The following is a 24,869-nucleotide window of genomic DNA, read 5'->3' as shown; positions in this document are numbered from 1 at the left end:
CTGATCTCAAGTCATGAGAAGCGCAGAAGACTGAAAGGCTTTCTTGACTGTTGTCATTGCATTTCTCATTGCACTGCCCAGTAATGAGCTGTCATCAAACAATTGATGATCTAATGGGCAACTTGATCCTTTTTATAATTTACTTTTCTAAAGTGTATTTTTTGTGATGCATGATATGTATATGGGACGCAGGATTTAAAATTTTCAGAGAGTTATTTACAATTTTCAGAGAGTTCAATGAATTGTTCATATTATATTTTGGTTGCATTTGTGAGTTGAAAAACTTGAAGGAGCTCAAGTTGAAGCACTAAAATGATTAACTAGAAATTAAATAAATAAAAGCTAAAACACAAAACTGTCCAAATGCTAAAATTAAAATGAAAACTGAAAGTTTAAAAATAAAAGCTAATTCAATATATATATATATATATATATATATATATATATATATATATATATATATATATATATATAAAACGGTAACACTTTACAATGAGGTTCATTAGTTAACATTAGTTAATGTATTAACTTACATGAACTACTGTAACAATGACAAAAATATTTGTTACAATGTTTTAATCTGTGTTAATTTTAGTTAATAAAAATACAGCTGTTCATTGTTTGCTCATGTTAGTTCACAGTGCATTAACTAATCTAACCAAATACAACCTTTGATTTTAATAACGTATCAGTAAATGTTGAAATTAATATTAACTAAGATTAATAAATGCTGAAGAAGTATTGATCATTCTTAGTTCATGTTAACTAAGGTAGTTAACTAATGTTAACTAATGAACCTTATTGTAAAGTGTTACCATAAAAACTATAATAGTATATAATTATTACTAAAATAACACTGTATTGTAATGAAACATTAGATTCACACTCCTAATCCTTACCTGTCCACATATTTCAGGGTGGGTTCCTGAAGGATCACCCCGTGTGGTGAGTGTGTAAATGGTGGCTGGCGAATCAGTCTATAGTGTAGAGGATGACACGACCGGCACAAAGGATTGTCTGGCTTTGAGGCGAGCAATGTGGCGTCGATTTCCAAGTGCTGCTCCATGGTGAAGAACTGCACCCCATACACCTCCTCCTTCACATCTAGCTTCAGCGTTAATGGTGTGTCACAGAACGCATACTGTGGACCCAGCGAGATGTTGTAACCACTAAGGGTCAGCAGAAGGATGTCGTGGATTGCAGGCAGTCCAGTCTCCTCCAGGGAGAAGAAGGTGACCCAAACAATGAGGGAGTCAGGTACTAGCGGATAGGCAAACTCGAGCTGGAGCATACAGCCTTGGGGTGGGCAGGACGCTGAGCCAATACTACTCGAGTCTAGGCCGGCGTTTGGGCTCCAAGTGCTGACACTTGCTTCACAGGCCTGCTCTACATCTGGTGGACCTAAGGACGAAAGCAAAGGATGAAAACCAAGAACATGTCTCAAACTTGGTAGCGCGCGCACACACACACACACACACACACATTTTCTTTGCCCAAATCAAACTCATCAAATTTATGGTTAAAAAAAATGTCAGCTGTGGTTGCCAGAACTTTTCCGTAAAAAAATATGGTAGCAACATTTTCGGTTTCACGGAACTGAAAGTTTTATGGTAAAAACCCTGTATATCATTAATTGTTATAAAATTACACCCTACCACTCTGTTTTGTACATGTACAATATACTGATAACCAACTCAATAATACAGGTGGTAAAAAAACAGATGATGAGAATAATGTATTTATTTTTTTATATTATTTAAAAAGTGTATTTTGTTTGGTGAAGTAATTTTTAAAGTAATTTTCATCTCAAAGTCAAATCTGTGGATTATTTTTTTTTTTAAACTGGTTGTGTAAAATAGACACATACTATTGTAATTCACTAATAAGGTGCAGTGTCATGCACACAAATACAAAACAGTACAACACATAACACTAAAATAATGTAATAAACATGAATTAAATAAGATGTGACATAAAACCAGAATGTTTCATAACTGATAACAAGAAACATAATTATTAAAACAATATTCAATCAAACGTAAAGTCTCATGCAGGGGAAATCAGTTATGGATTTTCAATCTAAATTATAAGATGATTATTTGTTTTTAATTCCAAAGTCTGTACATTATTTTACTGTAAATCTACTTAAAATGTCCTGTTAAATCTATTAAAAGTGTTTACCGTATAAGGGAACTTTTACAGTAGCAATTTTACAGTATTTTACAGTATTATTTTTTTTTTTACGCTGTAGCGTGCTTGCCAGGGAATTGCTATGGGGTTGAAAACCCTTAAACCTTAGAATAACCAATAGGAATACTGATGTTTGCCTTAGCAAGCACCGCTAATTATTTACAGATGAACATAAAAGACTGTAGAAACAATCCTGAATTATATCAATTGCACTGCATTCTGTTATTACATATGATTATTGGGTTCTTGGATTAATGAATGACATTTCAAAAACAAACAAACAGTTTCTAAGACGGCCAAAATGATGTTCTTCAGTGAGATGGCAGGAGGTCATGGGGAGAATTTTGGCCCTGGGCCCAGTTTTTCCTTTTTAGAAACTGTCAAGAGGTCATTGTGAGGCATCTGAAGGGGGAGGGGACCGGAGAGGGGGTGAGCTTGACAGGGAGGCCCCACTGAAGCTCTGAAGGAAAATGTGCTTAAAACGGGACCTACAGCAGTGGCTGACAGCTACAAGCTTGCTGTGGAGGATAATAAATGATAATAAAGATAATAATTATTTTAAATTATAATGATGAGTTTCTGTGGAGCATTATTTATTTGATTCCAGCAACCTTTGTTGGCATGCAGAACAAAGTCACTGTGGACAGCTTAAATACACAAGCAGATGAGAATGGTCCTTCATCCTACATGGGTTGTGTCAGAAAACCTAGGCAACTGGCTTGTTGTCTTACTGCTGTATCAGTGAGACATGTGAATATTTAATTACTACAATAGTACTTTCTCGCTAGAAATGACATCAAAAGTGGAAAACATTGGTAAAAAAAAAAAGTTCATTTGGTCAAAAATGTACATTTACAAACAAACTGATCACCAACCGCAACTTTCTTTATTTTTCTAGCTCAACTGTCACAGAATGGAACACACAGGATTGTGGGATATCAAAGGCAGAGAAGGATACATCTATGCTGCCTTCAAAAATTGATCAAATGAAGGTATCAGGAAGAGAAGCTAACATTGGATTCGGATGTGCCTTTATGCCTTATCCGAATGCAGCATTTTTAAACTTTCAGATGCAGCCATGGATTTTTTTAAACACCACTAAAAAGATACAAAAAAATAACATTTAATAACTTTCAATAACTTTTATGCTGTGTGTAATATCAGAACAGCATATAAAATCAAAAAGTATTTGGTTGCATTGGAAATGAACCAAATTGGCATATGTAAATAAAAATGATGCTAGCCTTTCCTGAACCTTTTTGACCAACTGGTGTTGCATTGATTTTAGTGGAGGTATGAAGTTAGTTCTTCTCAAGTTCGCATGTTTCCTAGCAGAGTAACCACGGGTTTAGTGGTTAGTTGGTTTAGTTCACATATGAGCATGATTCACTAAGGCTAACGTAACCACATCCAGAAGGTTTCCAAATGCTTTTTTACCCTAATTTTGAACAGCAATCTAGTTTTTTTTTTTTTTTTTTTTTTAAATACTTTTTATTGTTTAATTAACTAAGCCTAAATGACTAAAATGTGGATGAATCAGGCTAATATTCTCAAATATTATCTCGAATTTCCCTGTGGGGAATTCCTGAAGATGCCCAGTGACTCATATTATGTGTACCTTTGTATTTTATGTCTGAGCTGTTTTCATTTATTTATTTAGTTAGTTAGTTAGTTAGTTCAGTTAGAGTTAAGGTCAGCGTAATCTATCTAATCAGTTGAGTGTAATCTTTATCATTGTGCATCTTGTGATTAGAAAAAAATTCTAAAAACAAAATAAAATTAAAAAACTACAACCACATTTTTTTTTCTTGTTTTGTGATTTCACGTTGATATTTTAATCATTTTATTTAATTTCATGACATTTATAGATTTTTAAGTGCCATTTTGGGGTCACTGTTGCTTTTATAATTTTGGTTTTTGATCTGACTGGTTGCATGACGAATGGAAAAAAAGGTGAGGTAAAAGCTTCTTTAGCGTTTATTTTGGTTGACCTCAGTCAAGCAACATTTGTAGTCTGACTACAAGTCAAATGACAAATGGAAAAATAGTTGGGCAAAAGTTTTGTAAATGTTTATTTGGTTGACCTCAGCCAAGCATCTAGGTAACCTCCCTCGCACGTCTGACTCTGATATCACCATAAGGTGGGTATTTGTTGCTCAGTTAGATGGCCAAAACAAACTGGAATGTTCTGAAACTAGATGCATTTTCATAGTATCAAATACACAAATCTTTGCAAAATGTCTCCCACATAGGTCCCCCATGTACCTCAGCTGCTGATCAAGGGAATATTAGAAGAAATATTAGATGGAAATGGGAGAAAGGACAAAGCCAGAAATAAGTGCAAGCCATCAGAACTAAACTTTCCAAAACAAACCAATAAGTTATAATCACAAGCCTTGCATTAACTCACATCAAACAAACCAAACATTTGCATCATCTTAAAAAAAACAAAACAAAAAAAACATCCACTTGAAGATTATTGATAGACATACTGGAAACATTTGCCGATCATTAAAACTTACTGACATAATCAGTATCTTAGCAATGGAGACACAGCAGACAAATGAATGCATTGAGGTAAGAGTGGGACAGAGAAACAAGTAATTCCTAGCATTCCTTAGTTTTGTGCCTCACTTTCATTCTCGTCTTCTTCATGTTTTCAGTCAACTCATGAGCCTTCTCATGAGCACTAGAAACCACAATTTGCGTAGCAAATCGAGTTGACTTTGCACAGCACTCATCCATCTATTTATTGTGCCAGTGTTGTTCTTTTCTTGAATTCCAGCAACACGATAAGGGCAACCCTGCCATAATGCTTGTTTCCAGAGAGTCAACTAAGGACACTTGAACAGGGGGAAATGGCTTTTTTAACCTAGATAATTGAGGACAGGGGGCATGCATTAGATGAGGTGTGCAATGCAGGCAGGTGATTTTCTGAGAGCGGTAAAGGGCAGAGGTTCAAGCCAGCTGCAGGTCGTCAAAGTCAGGTTTTTTATCCAATCGTAAACAGTGGAAAGATGGCAAGGGCAATAGAGTACATCAGGGAATCCATCCAAGTGCAAAGCATAGTTAAAGCGATGTGGCCATGGCAAGCCTGGGCATGCCTTCTCAGCTGACTGCGTGTAGCCACTGCTGGGCCAACTTGGCTTTGAGGGATACAAGCATGCACTTACGGCCGTACCCACCACAAGTCTGACTCACCCATTTTTAAAAGTAACCCAAATGAAGTGATTAAGTAATTAAACAGAAAAACAGCCGGCCTCTGGTATGTAGGTCTCTGAAGTTGTTTTCAACATTTCAATGTCAAGACCAATTCACTTTTTCAAGAGTTTTTGCGGTTCGAGCAAAAATAGTGGGCATATGTCATGGCTGTTAGGCCCTAGAGCTTTTCCTGATTGCTTAGGTAAGTTATAGAGATATTTCATACTTATAATAAAATACAAAAAGAACAACCAAAGAAAAAAAAAATCCTCAGAATTCCGATAAGAATAGCCTGACTATGTCAGTTTGGCTTCGTTATGTGATACCGGATCAAAGGTTGACCTATGAGGGCAAGATCATTGATACAGCACAGGAAAACATGACTCATTCCCCGTGGTAAAAAACATTCATTTATGTGCACAAAGCTCTATGGACCAATTCTTCCATATGTCCACATTTTTCTAGCCTTAAAATAAACACATGAGAAAATCGAAATTTATGACAACCCCTATGACTAATTTTTTCCACACTTTTTAGTTCTTCTCCTCATAGATTACTTTGCTGTTCCATCCAATATTGGCCTCACTTGGCATCGTGCATTGGGTGCAATGCTTTAATCATTTATCCCACTCAATAAAACTGCACATTAATGGTTCTGAACGGCACTCACCAATTAAACACAATTTCCAAGTGTCAATAGAAACAGGTTCCTTTCACTTTGCCAAAGCAGTCAGCTAAAATCCAAACAGGAATCCTCCTAAAATAATTCAAGTAGGCCACTAACAAAACCATTAAATGGCCTGTAAGTCTCATCATATGCAATGTGAATTAGTATGGCTTAATGTCATAGTAAATTCAACCGTTAAAATCTTATTATGCTATTGTTATTGTTCCAGAGCATCTTGTGGACAGCACTCAAATAAAATGATAAAAACCTGATAGAGTTCAAATCACTTAAGCATTGGTTCTTAAAACAAAAAAAGATTCTACCTTTGATCTTCCTGGACTGGTCAAAAGGTTTTTTGTAAGGTTTCTACTTTCAAAAATCTGATTTCAAAATGCATTTCAGTCAAACCAAGAAGGCATCCGTTGTAAGGCTTTTGGATAATATTTTAGTCTAAATATTCATTAGCATTACTGAGCCTTACCTTCGGCTTCACGGGGGCTCCAGTGGCCGGAGGGGGCGCAGGGTCTGGGAGAGGACGAGTTCGAGGCATACTGAAGGAGCACCCCAACTTCAGTACATCTGTCACAAACTGATCCCACTTCTCTAGGAAATCAACAGACAGCCAAAGTAGCAACTTAGACACAGCAACACCACAACTTTTTTATAACCTCTTGATGCCTTTAAGGGTGTGTTCACACTTGTTGTTTGGTTCTCTTTGTTCTTCTGGTCTGGACCAAAAAAGAAAATAACACATGTAGTCCTGGTTTGCTTAGAGTTCACACTGTCACCGAACCTAAAGTAAAAAAATGTATGATGTAGATTTTGCGACAGGAACATCCAAAACAATGCTGTGTGCTGGGCTAAATGCGCTCGCTGTATGTGCGTACATATGATATAATAATAATAATGAGAAAAATATCTCTTAAGTATATTCCCATTAATATTCCCATTAATATTAACATTTTCTAGCATACAAGGTTGGCTAGGAACATGAAATTGTCTAGCTATGACTTCTTGTTTTACAGGAGTATAACAATTTGGAAACACAAAGGCCAAATTTCCTTAATCATCCATCACAATGAGTAAAACCAAAGAATATAGTTCTGATGTGCAGCAAAAGATTGTTGAACTTCACAAAAAAGTGGCTGTAAGAAAATAGTTAAAGCATTAAAAATTCCCATTTCCACCATCAGGGCAAAAATTAAGACGTTCCAATCAACAAAAGATGTTACATATCTGCCTGGAAGAGGATGTGTCTATATTGTCTTATTGCACGGTGAGGAGAAAAGTTTGAGTGGCCAAAGACTCTCCACAGATGGAGAATTGCAGAGATTACTTGAGTCTTGGGGGTCAGAAAGCCTAAAAAATAATCAAACAACCCCTTCATCACCACATGTTGTTCGGGAGGGTTCAAGAAAAATCCTCCTCGCTCCTCAAAAAATAAACTCCAGCATATTCGGTTGTCAGACACGACTGGACTCTATGGTCAAATGAAACTTAAAAAAAAAAAGCTTTTTGGTAGCAAACCCACCAGATGGGATAACAAGTACCCCATGCCCACAGTCAAATATACTGCTGGATCTTTAGGGCCCTGTTTTATTGGTCTAAGCGCATGGTCTAAAGCACAGGGCACAAGTTCACTTAGGGCAGGGTTCCTCAAACTTGGTCCTGGAGGGCCACTGTCCTGCACAGTTTAGCTCCAACCCTGATCAAACACACCTAGCTGTGAGTTTCTAGTGATCCTGAAGACATTGATTAGCTTGCTCAGGTGTGTTTGATCAGTGTTGGAGCTAAACTCTGCAGGACAGCGGCCCTCCAGGACCGAGTTTGAGGAACCCTGACTTAGGGCGTGTCCGAATCCACTTTTGCTAGTTTAACGATGGGAAAAATGGTCGGCGCGCCCGGCGCATGGTCTAAAAGGGTTGTCCCTATTCTCATAATGAGTAATGGGTGTGTTCTGGGATTTACGTGCGCTAAACCAATCATAGTCTCATCTCCCATTCCCTTTAAATGCCAGTTGTGTTCACGCCATGGCAGATTCACATGACGGAATTTGATAGTGGAAAGACCAAATGCATCTCCTGAGTGCAAACGGAACTGCTCGTGCATGAGGAAAAAGTGTGCAAGCAGACCATCTACGGGACAAGCCGGATTCCACCATATCTTTATGCACACTTTTACATTGTAATCCTTTTATTTGAAATATAATGTTTGTGTGCTGCTGTACGTGCGTCCCTGTGTGTGTAATAAGCAGAGTGTACACGTGTTGTGGACCCGCCTATAGGTGCACATTACTAACGCGCTCATTAAATAACAAAAAAAATATTGCGCCATTGACTTTAGACCAGGTTTCAGTTGGTTGATGGCGCAGTCTATTTCTGTTGCCTCAAAACAGCAACGCGCCAACAATGCACCAGAACACACCTCATTTTCAGACCAGCACGCCCATGGGCACACAAATGGGCGCAAATGCATTTGCTGTTTAAACAACGTGGCTCAGGACGTGAAAATTATAACAGCGTCGGACTGAAACTAGCAAAAAACACTTGCGTCGCGTGTAAGATAGATAGGGCCCTTAGTGTTGTGGGCCTATTTTTTTGCTGGAGGTCCTGGACATCTTGTTCAGATACGTGGTATCATGGATTCTAGCAAATACCAACAGAAAAAAAAAAAAAACCTGATGGCCTCTGCTAGAATTCTTATAACGGACCGTGGATGGATCGTCCATCAGGACAATGATCCAAAACAAACATCAAAATCAACACAAAAATGTGTCACTGAGCACAAAATGAAGCTTCTGCCATGGCCATCCCAGTTCCCTGACCTGAACCCTATAGAAAATGAGTGGGGTGAACTGAAGAGAAGCACCACCAACATGGAGCTGGGAATCTAAAGGATCTGGAGAGATTCTGTATGGAGGAATGGTCTCTGATCTCTTGTCAGGTGTTCTCCAAACTAATCAGGCATTATAGGAGAAAACTCAGAGCTGTTATCTTGGCAATAGAAGGTTGCCAAAACTATTTAATAAAAGTGTGCCAATAATTGTGGACAACGTGTTTGAGAAAAACATTTATTTCATAATGTGATTTCCCCCCACTTTCAATTATTTTACTTCAATGAAAGGTTAGATTTTTGCAAATTTTTTGAATAAAAGATCAAAGGGATAAACAAAGGAGATTTATTTTTACAGCCAGCTTTGATCATATTTACCAGGGGTGCCAATAATTCTAACCACAACTGTATATGATGGAACTGACAACTTGTGAAGATCTTATAAAATGTGTTAAGGAGTCAAAACAGTGGCAGGAATCCCTCTGTCACACACACAAATAAAGATCTGCTGCGAAGAGATGCAGTTCTGACGCCTGTACCGGCATCAGGTATTCATGATTCATATTCAAAAAACAGGTATTCATGAGCATTCATTTTTGGGTCGCATCTTGTGACACCATGTCCTGTTTTTGTTTGTTTACATGTCTTTGGTCCATGATGCATTCATATGTCATTCGAAACCCATCTTTTCAGCGGTCTCGGTCCGCTTCGTTGGTGCGCACTAGGGTTCGGTTGGCAGCATTCACACTTATTCAAATGAACCGGACTAACAGAGAAAACACACCAAAGTTAGTTTTAATCGAACCAAACATACCAAGTGTGAACACACCCTAAAAATCAATAAAACCATTGAAAGAAATACTATGGTGATGGGAGAGAAATTGGTACATGACTCGAACCTCTCCATCAGCCCACTACAACTTCAATCTTTTGATGGCACGTACATTACTGCACTACATAAACTTTAATCGTTATTGACATGATTGACCTTGACTTGTTTAGCATCTCTCCAACAATTTTTATTGGGGAACTTACACAATATATTAATTTCTGGAATGAACTAATAAAACCTAATGAAACTTATGAAAATTAACTACCAAAACAAGTCATGGAGACACTCAAAACATCACTATCTCATTGTAGTGTACATCATTTTGTATCAGGTTTCTTCCCCTTTTCAATGAATGTACATGGAAGGAGGTGCTTAACCTTCATACAATGCTGTTTTTCAAGGAGGTCAATATAACTAAATGTTATATATTTTAATTTATTTTCATTTTCTTTGAGATTTATATGAGAACATTTTTGTTGGGACATTTTTATATAAGTTTAAAACTTTTTTCTTTTTTTTTCTAGAAATAAACAATCTTCAAAATTAGGTGATAAAAAAAAATAAAGTATTTTTTAAAACACCAGACTGGATAACAGGTTTTTCAAATTTAAACTAAATTAAGATATAAATCAGTAGTAGCTAGCTTGTTTTGAACTAAATGTTGTAAAAACAAATCTTTTCCTAAAAAAAATTTGTAGGATAATTTTTTTTCTTAATAAATTTATAACTTCTCAATATGTTCCTACACCAAAAAAAAGTTACTTCTTGGGTTTCACAATTTTAAGAAATGTTACATTTTTCATAATGGGGAAAATTACACATTAATATTTTAATACATGTTTTAATAGTTCTTTTCACCTGTCTAAGTAATGGCCAGTGAGAGCAGGGAACCATTCCAGGGTAAGGGAGTCTTGGTCCTGCGCTGTTACTCGAGGAGGTAGAGGAACAGGAGCTGGTTTACTGCCAGGTCTCCAAGACTGGTAGATCAGATCTAGGTAACAGTGCATCCGAGCCACCTGGTTCAGCGTGAAGGAATCTGTGCAGTCATCATCTTTATGGGAACAAAACAAACAAAGAAATCACAGACGTTACACTAATTTTAAATCCATTTCACAAATTTCCTGTAAGAATCAGCTCAGAAAATGCTAAAAAAAAAATCATAATAATAATAATACAGAAAATCTTCAACTCAACAGACATTGAGGGCCCTATTTTAATGATCTAAGCGCATGGTCTTAAAGCACAGGGCACAAGTGCACTAAGGGCGTGTCCGAATCCACTTTTGCTAGTTTAACGACGGGAAAAATGGTCGGCGCGCCCGGCGCATGGTCTAAAAGGGTTGTCTCTATTCTCTTAATGAGTATTGGGTGTGTTTTGGGCGTAACGTGCAAAAAACAAAACAATCAGAATGTAATTTCCCGTTCCCTTTAAAAGCCAGATGCACTCCATGACGGATTTGCTATTTACATGGCGGAATTTGCAAGAGCGCAAACGGATCTGCTCCTGTTAAAACACGCAAGCAGACCATCTACGGGTCAAGGATTCCACCATATCTTTATGTACACAATATTAATCTTTTATATTGAAATCTTTTTATTTTTAATATTTGTCTAGTTTGTGTGCTGCTGGGCGTCCCTGTGTGTGTAATAAGCAGAGTGTACACGCGTTGTGGACCTGCCTATAGGTGCACATTACTAACGCGGTCTTTAAATAGCAAAAAAATATTGCACCATTGACTTTAGACATGGTTTCAGTTGGTCAATGGCGCAGTCTATTTCTGTTGCCTCAAAATAGCAATGCGCCAACAATGCGCCTGAACACACCTCTTTTTTAGACCAGCATGCCCATGGGTGCATAAATGGGCGCAAATATATTTGCTATTTAAACAACGTGGCACAGGACGTGAAAATGATAACTGTGTCAAGCTGAAACTAGCAAAAAACACTTGCGTCGTGCTTGGCACTGCATTGCACCGGGTGTATGATAGGACCCTGAGAGTTGATAAATATGTCTTACCAGCATAGCTCATGTAATTGTTGAAAGGGGTGTTTTTGAAATGACGTCTGCCGCAGGTATCATTGCCTGGCTCAGGATCTCTGCAGTACTTGTACTTGGGTGTGGGATTAGTATCTGCACACAGATCTCCAGTCTCAAGAGAAGGCTCAGTCTCCAAGCAGGCATCGTTACAGGACTCCACCTCTGAGATTCCCCTGAAGACATGGTACAGTCCGAGGCTGTGGCCAATCTCATGGATCATCGTGTGAGTGTGGCCAAACGTACCATAAAATGAAGGGTTTAATACAATCCCACCTCAAAAAAGAAAGCAAGAACAGGTATCATAAGCATCATCTTTTTTGGTACCTGTTCATTTTGGAACGTTTTCTGATGACAATAAACGTTGACAGGAAATCACAATTCAGACTCAAACCTGCTTCCCTGTGGGAACACTGCAGCCTTTATATGTCATTAGGATGTGTGCAACCACTGTGCCATAGCTCTGAAATCTTTTGCTGATCTTTTTTGGTCACTGCTCTTTAAAGTGCCCCTATTATGGTTTTTTCAAATATTACCTTTTAATGCATTGTGTAATATAGCTACTTGTGAATGTAAAATGTCTGCAAACTTTAAAAGATGAAAGTGCACGACAAACAAAGTTATTGTCTCCTAAAAGAAAGAATCAATTTTGAACTGCCAAAACAAGTCGTCAGCAATTCCAGTCTCACTTCATGTTATATACCTACGTAACAATGAAAGAAACTGGCATAATTCCAGCCTATGGTCATCATTGGCTGCCTGCGAACAACATCTACTTTGACCTGCCCTCAAAAAATGTAGTTGTAGCTGAGGCCTGGAAGTGTTTGGTTTGGGTTGTTGACATATCGAGAAGACACTGTTTTCAGCACAGCGAATCCACTTTGTATGCTCTTCAGAAGGATGAGGGACTTGTGCTGCAGTTGATGCAGAAAAAACGTTGCCATCAATACTGTTCATATCACTGTCTATGAAGCGCTGAGGAAGCCTCAAGAGCTGAGATATGATAATAGGCATTTCGTTTCCAACACGCATTGTAAGCCTCTAGACCAGAGGTCTTCAATCCTGCTCCTAGAGGGCCACTGTCCTGCAGAGTTTAGTTCCAACCTGCTTCAGCACACTTGTCTTTGTATTTTCAAGCAATCCTGAAGAGCTTGATGAGCTGATTCAGGTGTGTTTGATTAGGGTTGGAACTCTGCCTCTGCTCTAGACTAATCACAACAAGACTGGGTCATCTGACCAATCACAGCAGAGTAGGCTCACAGAAAAGAAGGGTTTAGAGAGACTGAATCTTTGGAAAAAAAATGAAAACATTTTTAAACTCTTTGAGAAATGAAGTGATGCGCAATGTATATTACGTGAAAGTTAAAGTGTTTTTGACCTTGGATGCGTGTTTGTAATCCTATTGTAGGAGTCCTCCAAAACAAAATAAGAAACCTTTAATATAGCATAATAGGGGCACTTTAAAATGCTTAAAAACTGCTAAATATATGATGCTGATCCAATTGTTGTTATCCATTTTTTAGTGGTCCATATTTACCCAAATGTGTTAAAGCTTCTTTATCCCAGGGCCAAGTGCCCACACCAGCCACGTCTTCATCAGATGAGTTAGCAAAGAATATGTTCAAGTGTGTGGATCCATCCAAATTCAAAACCTCTTTCAGCTCCTTCACGTTCATGTAAGCCCTGTTGAACAAAAAACAAGACTTTTAACATCACTTGTTCAAAACAGAAAAAAAAGTACGATACGATATCACTATTTTAGGTTGTGAATGATTAAAATGTCTCCACAATCATAATATTGTGCTACATTACACATTCGATCAGTTGCAGTTCTTGCGCCCCCAGATACAGTCCCTAGTATAAGTAGGTTTAGGATTAGGTGTGGGGGAGGGGTTAGGATTAGGCAATTAGGTATTGGCTTCAACGAGGGAGATAATAATTTGGATAAACTGCTCAATTCATATGGATTCGATTTACGATCCCTTTATGAACTTTTTGAAGCATCAAAGTGGTAGTTGCGTAGCTGTCAATGGAGGGATAGAAAGCTCTCAGATTTGATCAAAAAGATCTTCACCGAAGATGAACAAAAGTCTTACAGGTTTGTAACTACATGAGGGTGAATAACAGTTCAGATGTGTATCAGTATAGTAGATCCGTGTATTTGGTCTTGAAGTGACAACACCCTAATAAACCTGCTGCCATCTATCATTAATATTAATCAAACAACAAAAGACAAAGAGAAAATCACTCAGTGCTATTTACAGAAAAACTTCAGTAGCTTTAATTAGAATCTGTGTATATTTAATTCATTCAGAAGTTTGAAAATAAGTAATTCAGAAGTTTGGGGTCAGTAAGATTATTATTATTATTTTTTTTAAGAAATTAAATAAATGTATACTTTTATTCAGCAAGGATGCATTACATTGATCAAAAGTGACAATAAAGACATTTATAATGTTACAAAAGGTTCTATTTAAAATAAATACAGTTCTTTTAAACTTTCTATTCATCAAAGCATCCTGAAACAATGTACACAACTGTTTTCAATACTGATAATAATAATAATAATAATAATAATAATAAATGTTTATTGAGCAGTAAGTCAGCCAATTAGAATGATTTCTGAAGGATCATGTGACACTGAAGACTGGAGTAATGAAAATTCAGCTTTGCCAGTTATTTAAACAGTTATTTAAAATTGTAATAATATTTCACAATATTTCTTCTTTCTTTCCCCATTTTTAATCAAATAAATGCAGCCTTGGTGAGCATAAGAGACTTCTTTTAAAACACTAAAAAATCGTACTGATCTCAAACTTTTGAGCGGCAGTGTATCTTTGTGCATCACTGGATATGCAAACGGTACATTTTTGGATTCGGTTATCTAAATGTCCAATTAAAGGGTGAATATAATTACCACATTTTGAGGATTTTTTTATTCATGAAATACAACAGTCTCAGGACAGATGGGAATGCCCATTCAGAAAATACACGAAGAGCACGTGTGTGTAAATGTTTGTCAAGAGAAGCAGTGCTCTGTAATTTAATGGCCCTAGTGAGGCTGTCACACAGAGTTTGTATTTGGAAGGAAACCTGAGCCCCGCTCTGCAGCCAGCGCTGAGGTCAGAGGTCATTGGCCCTGTCTAGTTAGGAATGCATTGTGTCATTTGGATAGTTCCAAAGACGGCCCCCTTAAAATGCTTATTATTTCACCTCAAACACACTGTGCTATTCCCATGCAAGCCTTTCCCCTGCAGTGATAACTGTCATGCAAGTCAAACAAAGACAAGCCTCTCTGGAGTGATGAATGCTGGCTTGCTGGAGACATACATTTCCATAAGTACAACAGCATGTAACCATGCATATATTCATATTTGAGCAGACGTATAGTATTTCATATCGCCTCTCTGCTAACCTCCTCTGTCTTTACGGGAGGCCTGCTTAATCCTCTTTTGAAAAATGCTGGAACAAAAATGAATACAAGCGGTCCTGAGCTCCTACCGCCGACACTTTTAAATGTAGTAAACACCCACCTCCACTATTCAATGGGGGGGGGGGGGAAACCCCACCAGGTCTCATTCCTCATCTTAAGATCAACATCTGCTAGCCAGTTCACCGTGAGGGCCAATCAAACACAGTATCTGTTGTCATGCTGCTAAACCCAGGGTTAGCCTAGACATTATGAAAATTAATGTATTACTTTGTAGTGCTTTTTGATGTATTAACCTTCTAAGGAAGACACAGGCTTAGGAGACAGGATGACCATTTCCTGGTATTTATTTTCTCGTAAGCCTTATACCATAGCACTATGTCTTGTTAAGTCATCACTCACTGTCATAAAAGAGAAACACTAGAAGCCTCATGACAGTTCAAAAGAAAAGTAAGTCTAGTAAACACACGTTTGCATTTAAGTACTAGACCACATTTTCAATCAAAAACAAAATCTACTTATAAAGCATGTTGGTTATTGTACAGCCCATTTTTAAAATGACGACACCAATCAGGCACAATATGCTCAGTCCAAATATCTAATCATTTTGGGGGGAATAAAATTCGGTCAACATCTGGGTCATTTCATTGACCCATCTAATACCCCTTCTGTGTGAGTGAATGGAAAGGACAGAGGCGTGATAATGTTGCACAAAATTGAACAACCAAGGCTGAGGGTGTGATGTTCTCTAGGCAGAACATTGATGATTAGTTGTGGTGGTGACGTTACAAGCCAACACAGCTGCCAATGAGATGCAGCACAGCGTGGAAACATCTTGTGTGGTACAGGTCTCAAATAACCTGCCTCATTCCACACATATTCAGAAAACAACTCAAAATAGAATAGAACATAACAAGGGGCATTACTGTGATAATCATTTCTACTTATTATGGGTAAAGAATGAGCACTTTGACTCTCTTATGAGAAATTTGATAAGTATATCACTGGATTATCTTGATCTAGATAATCCTCTTTTGAAAAATGAGTTTATCTAGTTTATCTAGACTAGTGAGCTATGAATAAAAAATGAAAAAATAACAGAATTCATATTTTCTCATTTTATTTATCTTATCTTATTATTTTAGTGTAGAACGAGTAAAGCTGTTTGTTGTTAGGATGACAAAGTTTTAAAAATAAATTTTTTAGGTTGATTGAATTTTTAGGCTGCTCTGCCTCAACTGTCTAACAGTGTTTGTCAATTTCAAAATGATCGAGATGGCCAATCAAATCAAAGAAGGCGGGTCTTACTGTCACTGTCACAATGCAACAAGAGTTCATGGAAAGATGCAAGTAGATGTAAGTATTAGATAACTGTTTTACGATAGAAATGTTCAGCGACCGATAGTAATTGCCCATCTAGTGTAGTATCTACTCAACGTTCTATGAAATTTCGTCGTTTTGAATTGAAAATATGCTATCATGGTTCATGTAATTCATAACTGAATGTGACAAGACAAGAAACGTTTGCGTTTTCTACATATTAGACATAAGAATAAGAGTGAATGTGTGCACATTTTAAAATAAAATATTATTTGCAAATTGTTTAAATTGATTACTTCATAACTACAATTTAATTAGTAGAACTAGAACTACTTTTACCATTCTTTTTTTATTTATTCCCTTGAAATCCATTTAATCCTTAGTTATTTAATTTATTTTCAAAGTTATTATTGTATCTATTCTGTGGAAAATTAGTATTGATAGCGATTCAGATATTTCAGTATCGATATATCGACATTTTTGACAACACTACATTACACTTCGTTTATTTAAGATGCCTATTTAAAAGACTACAGTTGAAAAATGTATATATTACAGTGCTGGTCAGAATTATTTGCCCCCTTGGTAAATATGATCAAAGATGACTGTAAAAAATAAATCTGCATTGTTTATCCTTTTGATATTTTATTTTTAAAAAGTGCAAAAATCTAACCTTTCATTGAAGTAAAAGAACTGAAAGTGGGGGGAAAATCACATTATGAAATAAATGTTTTTTTTTCCAAAATGTGTTGGGAATAATTATTTGCCCCCTTTTATTAAATACTTTTTGCAGCCTTCTTTTTCCAAGATAACAGCTCTGAGTCTTCTCCTAATGCCTGATGAGTTTGGAGAACACCTGACAAGAGATCAGAGACCATTCCTCCATACAGAATCTCTCCAGATCCTTCAGATTCCCAGATCCATGTTGGTGCTTCTTCTCTTCAGTTGAGCCCACTCATTTTCTATAGGGTTCAGGGGTCTCATTTATAAAACTCTGCGTAGGAACCTTACTAAAAATGTACGTGCGCCCGAAAGCCAAAAATGGCGTACGCAAAAAAATATTCAGACTTATAAAACCGTTCGTACGCCAGAACCTGCGCAGAATTCACTTTAGAAATCCCAGTCAGCGGAAGATTGTGCGCACATGCGTCTCCACCCCGAAATAACCATATATGGAGCTTACAACGCCTAGTTTTACTATGCAGATCCTCATCTGCATATCATTTGCATATGATTATTCATCCGTTTAACTGATAACGTTTAACTGTACAAGACGCATTAGGCTACATTAATAAAAATCAAGTAGTTGCCTATCCTTGCCTTGTTTTTGAATACATAAATCAAATAACGTAAAATACATTTCAGAGAAAGTTTTTCTCAATCTTTTCCACTGGCCGAATTGTATTTTTAATTGATTTATATTTTTAATGGAAACAGATAGGCATTGGGCATTATTTGCACGAAACTATTTTCTCAGACAATCTGGTATTATCAAGATTTAAGCAATTATCTCTGTGGTTAAAACATTAAACACAGCACGCCACTGGAAAAGTGTTTAAAAAACATCGCATCCACAACAAATATTTCTATTAAATATAAAAATGTTGTAACTTCTCAGTAATAATTTCATGTTTAAGTGTTTAACTGCATTCATTTGAATGGCATATTTAATCTAAATGTTTATATCAGAAGCAAAACATAGTTTAAATCATTATTTTATTTATTTAAACTGTTATTTGCGTCAGTTTCACTAAACGGCTCAACGCGCTCGCTGGCGCGGACATTTAAGAAGGGATGGATATTTGTTTCATGTAACAGCTTGGTGAGTGAAATTATATTTGTATTAGCTTTCTGTATATGTTTAATTTTCTTTAGATTTTCTGTCTAAAAGTGACCAAAAAGACATTTAACTCCAGCTCACCATCGGTGTCGCCAAACTGCTCCATCTCCAAAACGTTCGTACGCATGGGTCAGAGTTTGCGTGCAGGTGCGCAAATTTTCCCGTCAAGTTTGTTTTTATAAATCACAACTTATGCGTAGGAAGTGGTGTACGCCTCTTTCAGGGCCTGTTTTGTGCGTACGCAACGGTTATAAATGAGGCCCCAGGTCTGAGACTGGGATAGCCATTGCAGATGCTTAGTTTTGTGCTCAGTGACACATTTTTGTTTTGATTTTGATGTTTGTTTTTGGATCACTGTCCTGTTGGAAGATCCAAACATGGCCCGTTATAAGATTTCTAGCAGAGGTTGTCAGGTTTTGATTTTTTATCTGTTGGAATTTGATCGAATCCATGATGCCATGTACTGTATCTGAACAAGATGTCCAGGACCTCTGGCAGAAAATTAGGCCCACATCATTAAAGATACAGCAGAGTATTTCATTTTATACATGGGCTACTTTTTTTATCCCTGTATGAAGCAAACCCATGTTAAGTGTTTGCTGCCAAAAAGCTCTTTTTTTGTTTCATCTGGCCTGTTTCTTTAATGATGTGGGCCTAATTTTCTGCCAGAGGTCCTGGACATCTTGTTCAGATACAGTACATGGCATCATGGATTCGATCAAATTCCAACAGATAAAAAATCAAAACCTGACAACCTCTGCTAGAAATCTTATAACGGGCCATGTTTGGATCTTCCAACAGGACAGTGATCCAAAAACAAACATCAAAATCAAAACAAAAATGTGTCACTGAGCACAAAACTAAGCATCTGCAATGGCCATCCCAGTCCCAGACCTGAACCCTATAGAAAATGAGTGGGGTGAACAGAAGAGAAGAAGCGCCAACATGGATCTGTGAATCTGAAGGATCTGGAGAGATTCTGTATGGAGGAATGGTCTCTGATCTCTTGTCAGGTGTTCTCCAAACTCATCAGGCATTATAGGAGAAGACTCAGAGCTGTTATCTTGGAAAAAGGAGGTTGCAAAAAGTATTTAATAAAAGGGGGCAAATAATTGTTCCCAACGTGTTTTGGAGAAAAACATTTATTTCATAATGTGAATTTTTCCCCTACTTTCAATTCTTTTACTTCAATGAAAGGTTAGATTTTTGCAAATTTTTTTAATAACATATCAAAAGGATAAACAATGCAGATTTATTTTTTACAGCCATCTTTGATCATATTTACCAAGGGGGCAAATAATTCTGACCAGCACTGTATATCTAAAATGCAACCCGGCAAAGTGGCTAGTAGGAGGGACTGCATTACATGGAACTGCTAACATCCACCCGTATTTGGCAGGTGTTACTGTCCAGCCCTGTATGTACATGTACATGTACAGTATCAGTATATGTATATGTATATGTATATAAATATTGTAATACTTAGAATGACATCATCCTTTATAAGAAAAAAAAAACAAGAAAGAAAAAGAAATCAAAAGGCGGCAGAGGTTCGCTTGTGAAACCGTGGAAGCCAGCTCAGGAGAACAGATGATATAAGGTTTCCCTCCTAATAATTTCAGGAATTTCATTATTTCCTATGAAAATATTTGGCTGGCTTTTTGGCTGTACAGAAGGGGGAAAGGGGGTCAGGGAGTTTCATGATGAGATGAATAAGTCAGCTATAGAGTAAGTGCAAAAAGAGCTTGTTTTTTTAAAACGCAGGCCTCTGCTTTAATAAAAATTCCACTACTGTAGGTCAAAGCCACCTAATCTGAGTTCAATTAAGTTTAATCCACTGGCTCACTTACAAAAACACAACACGAATCAGATGTGGACGTAGGCCTACTACATAAACAGCAGGCCAAAGTATGCATATGTCCAGCCAAAGTATGCAGGCATCAGTGGTCATGTATTGCACAATTCTGCTCAGGATCATTTGAGGGTTTTTTGCTGAGTAGGGAAGTGGGTGACACTGGCAGTACAACGTTTGAAGCCACATAATGAATCACTAGGCTGACATTAGTGGTGATCACCTTCATGAATGCCAGAATAGTCTGGTGCCAATCTCACAGGGCAGAACGTCTTAAAAGAGGTCAGTCCATTCACATTTACATATCAACATGTACAGTACAGGCTTGTATCATGGGAATGCTGTCCATTATACGAGCAAAAAAGGGGGGAGAAAGCGCAGAAGTCACTGCTGATCAGTTCCGCCTGGCTACATTGAGAGTGCTCCAAGTGGTGTGTTGACGCATTTATATTTAATGCCTATTAAATGCGTGATTATGGCTTCATCCATTTACACCCATGTATTATTCATCTGAATCAGTAAAGACTGCCTTACATCCAGATGTACTGAGTGTGGTTTTGCGTAGAGCTGCTCGGGGCGGGTTGGCATGGCAGTGTTCACCAGTTGGCTGAGAGGGCTATAATTTTCTCAGCCTTTCAGGGATCTTTTCATCAGCTCCAAGTACATAAGAGGAGTGATCAATCATCTATACAATTAGCATCATGCACAACCAGGCGTGAAGTTCACAGGCTCGTGGGATAATTTGTAGCTGACCTCTACAGGAATAATATAATTCACAGACAGTTACCATAAAAGGGACTAGAAGAGAGGAGGACTCATTTATGCAAGGTCTATCAAAAACGGGGGCTGTTTTATATATGAAGAAAAGAGAACTGAAGCAGATAAAACATAAGAAATATTGGATGAAAATAATACAGTAAACACTGTAGCCTCGCTGAAGAATGAGCGCAATGTAGAGCTTTGGATATTCCTATGCATGTCTGAGACAGTTTTCCACAGGAAACACCTGCACAAAGTATTTAAAAACATATTTTTTGGGAGAATAAAATTCAATCAACATCTGGTTCAATGACATACTGTATTAGAGTGTGCACGATCTGTGTATATGTGTGTGTGTATATATATATATATATATATATATATATATATATATATATATATATAAATATAAATAAATATATATATATATATATATATATAAACATAAACATAAACATTATGAACTATATATTCCTAAATCCTCCATTACTTCCAGATTATGTAATTTGTTAAATTACTTTCACAATTTTTCACTCTCAGAAATATTGCTAATTTGGAACAAACAAAATACTTTTTTTTTTTTTTTTTTTTTTTCATTTTACTAAAACTTTACATTATATTTGAAAAAATACTGCTGAGCCTTTAATAAATAATTAAATTATTTTCCGCGAAACAGTTCAAAAGGTCCGCTGTAATGAATCACCATAAATCATCTCAATATTTGTTATCTCACAAAACTTTCGCATTTAGTGTTTTTGCGAACAATCCCAAAGTTTCTCTGGGGAACTCAACACTTTCACAAGAGAATGCAAAAGTTTGGTGAGCGAACGCAAAAGCACTGTCATATAATTTTTCATCCCATCTATTTTTTCCCCACCTCCAAGGTCCCCTTAGAAGCTCAGAAAAATACACTGTGGAAAAATATGCCTTGGTTATTTTTAATCAGATATTTTGTGCTATACATTAAACATTGTAAACGTATGTGGCAACAGTAGCTGTTTCAAAATTATTATTATTCTGATAAAAAAATAAAAAAACAGCCCTTTGAGCCATTTCAGAGCAAATACATAAATAAAGAGATATGTATCGACTATTAAAGGCTGAAAAACATTGAGAGCTGTATCCTCAGGACTACATTCATGCTGACTCAACATAAGTTGTGTACCATCACATTTGATGCGGAAAGCCAGACACACAAACAGAGACGCTGCAACAAAGCATCAGCGTTATTTGGTTCTTATGAATGCCTCGCATTATTTTAGGAGACAAATATGTTTGAAATACAACTGAAACTATCTCTTTGAAATTGAATAAGGTTGTGTGTGTCCAGTGATGCTAATGTGATGGAGTGGAAGTCCCCAGTGAAAAGGCCTCCTCACACAAATGAATCAGCTGGTCTCACAGTGGCATGTTAAAGGACTACTTAATTGCTGCAGTTTAAAAAGAGGAAATCCTTCTGTCCCCAGGGCTTAACAATTTATCCAAACCTACTTCTAAACACTAGGGGTTGGACCTTGTGGTTGTGTGCCGATGTGTGTGTGCCATTGCATGCGATGAATAGGGAGACAGATCTCAATCTCTTTTTTTAGGTTGCCACTTCTGTAGGCTTGAGGTTTCTCAAGCCTCCAGAGGAAAAAAAGGTGCTAAGAGCGTCCAAATCCTTGATAAGGTAACCAGCTATTAGCCAGCTTAGTTTACAAGCCAAGTGACTTAGATTATGTCACAGAATGAAGTTTCACTGCTAATAGAGATCCTCTTATTTTTTTGAGTTGGATCCCCTTTTCAAGGACAAAGCAGGGGGCAAAGAGAGTGCACAGCGGTACAACATACCTTTGACTACTCTGAGACAAACAAGTATGCACTTGAGATATGCTGTAAGGAAAGCTACTTTATGCATTTTCTTTCCTCTCTTGAAGTTGTTGTGACCTTTGAATCATCAGTGATCAGCGAAAGCCCTGCCCTGAAGCTAAATACTGGCATCACTGCCAGACTGAGCACTTAATCCAGTTCCATACACAGATAGTTCAGTTATTTATATGATTGGCAAACACAAATCAATTGAATTTACTCCTGAAACATTCCGGTTTTTATAAAATCGACATATGGTAGCTAACAGCTAGCTATTAAAGCACTGATGATGTCACTATCTTTTTGACACTGAGAGCTCGTCTCAAGTGCTTGAAAACGAGCCAAATACTGGTCTTGACTCATGCAATTATACTGACTTGACTCATTTTTTTTTTTTTTGACTCGTCTTGTTTTTTATACCGTCTTGTCTACCATAGTTTCTCACCAGGGGATTATGAGTCTTCGCCAGCTCATACCTCTGTTGATGAGGAGCTATTAGAGGTCTTGACTCATGCTGTAGCTAAATTAAATATTGACTGGCCAGCCGATGATGCTGAAACCGAATCTAGAAAGTGATATTTGCCATCTAGATCACGACCTCCTCGTTGGGAACTCCCGTTTTTTCCCGATCTCCACACCGAGGTGTCGAAATCGTGGAATAAACCGGTGTCTTTCAGAGTGCATAACCCACGAACATCCAACTATAGTAATATTAAGGATATATCACACTATGGTTATATGACAATGCCTCGGGCGGAAGAGACGCTTGCGAGCTATCTCTCCCCCGAATCAGCGTCATCACTGAAAGCCCCAACGTTACCCACCAAGCCTTTAAAAGCTACATCTTCGCTGGTGGGTAAAGCGTATTCAGCAGCAGGTCAAGCCGCGGCATGCTTATACACCATGTCTATTCTACAAGCATACCAGGCTGACCTGCTGAAGGATATGGACAATTGTGAGAAAGTTAGCGCTGATGCAATTCGAGAATTGTGTCACGCATGATATATCTCTCCGGGCCACCAAGGAGACAGCCAAATCTGTGGGCCGTTCTATGGCAGCCCTGGTGGCCACGGAACGTCATCTTTGGTTAAATCTTTCAGATATTAAAGATAGAGATAGGTCTGTTCTTCTGGAAGCGCCGCTTTTGCCTACAAGTCGGCGACGCTATAAATTGTGTCATCGATAGGTTTCAAGAAACGAAAAAACAATCTGCGGCGTTCCAGAGGTTTCTTCCTCGCCGGTCCAATGTCCCCGAGATATTAAATATATGAATATTAAATATGAATATTAAATCTGAGCAGTCTCGGCCGTCTACGAGCTCCTCACAGCACAGAGTGCAACAGAAACAGAGCGTCGCCAATCTGGGGAACCTGGGTGGCGGTCGCAGTCTAAGCCTGTTAGGGGTAGGCAAGATCTGAGGACTGTCATCTCTAAGAGAGCTTGGACTAAGAAGAAGTCCTGACGCCAAGGTTGTCAGGCTTCTGAGGGTGGTCCCCTCCGGGGAGGGACGATTTCGAGAAATCGTTCCTCCTCTGCGCCCTCTGGGGGGGTGATTTTCTGAGGAGAGTCGCAGCGCTTCCACTTCGGTTGTTCCCTGCCGGTTCGCCGTTTCAGGGCAACGAGGTGTCAGCGTCCCCATACGATCCTCCGAGGAGGGTCGTAGAACGGTCAGTTCGGTTGTTCCCTGCTGGTTCGCCGCTTCAGGGCTGTTCAACCAAATGCAGAGGCCAGTCTTGAGAGACTGGTTCCCTTAGCAGAATTTATGGCAGCGTGGAAACTACTACCAAATATTTCTCAGTGGGTCCTGCATATAATAGAAATGGGTTACAGAATTCAGTTCGGTTCTCGTCCGCCCGGATTTCAAGGGGTCCTTCCCACAGTGGTGGACTCCAAGCAGGCTCTGGTTATGGAGCAGGAAGTACTGACGCTTCTACAAAAAGGAGCTATAGAAAGGGTTTCTCCTCCCAGCAGAGAGTCAGGGTTTTACAGCCGTTCCAAAGAAGGATGGGGGGTTGCGTCCTATTCTAGATCTGCATCAATTAAACAGCAGAGTTCAGAAACTCA

General features: G+C 38.0%; 1 protein-coding gene across 1 annotated transcript in view; it reads right to left on the bottom strand.

The window, feature by feature from the left end:
* pappab (pregnancy-associated plasma protein A, pappalysin 1b) overlaps window positions 1-24,869 on the bottom strand; it is a gene marked incomplete at its 3' end in the record, with an annotated part of 110,031 nt that overhangs the window by 71,082 nt on the left and 14,080 nt on the right. Inside the window, exons 3-7 of the mRNA XM_084115092.1 lie at window positions 13,294-13,439; window positions 11,739-12,032; window positions 10,581-10,773; window positions 6,540-6,661; window positions 900-1,401 (exon numbers count right to left, since the gene is read on the bottom strand). Coding sequence (XP_083971218.1) covers window positions 900-1,401; window positions 6,540-6,661; window positions 10,581-10,773; window positions 11,739-12,032; window positions 13,294-13,439 — 1,257 coding nt within the window. The remainder of the gene's footprint in view (window positions 1-899; window positions 1,402-6,539; window positions 6,662-10,580; window positions 10,774-11,738; window positions 12,033-13,293; window positions 13,440-24,869) is intronic.

This window comes from Abramis brama, assembly GCF_963993115.1.
Source record: "Abramis brama genome assembly, chromosome: 5".
Classification (NCBI taxonomy): Eukaryota; Metazoa; Chordata; class Actinopteri; order Cypriniformes; family Leuciscidae; genus Abramis; species Abramis brama.
This window is presented reverse-complemented; position numbering and strand designations above follow the sequence as displayed.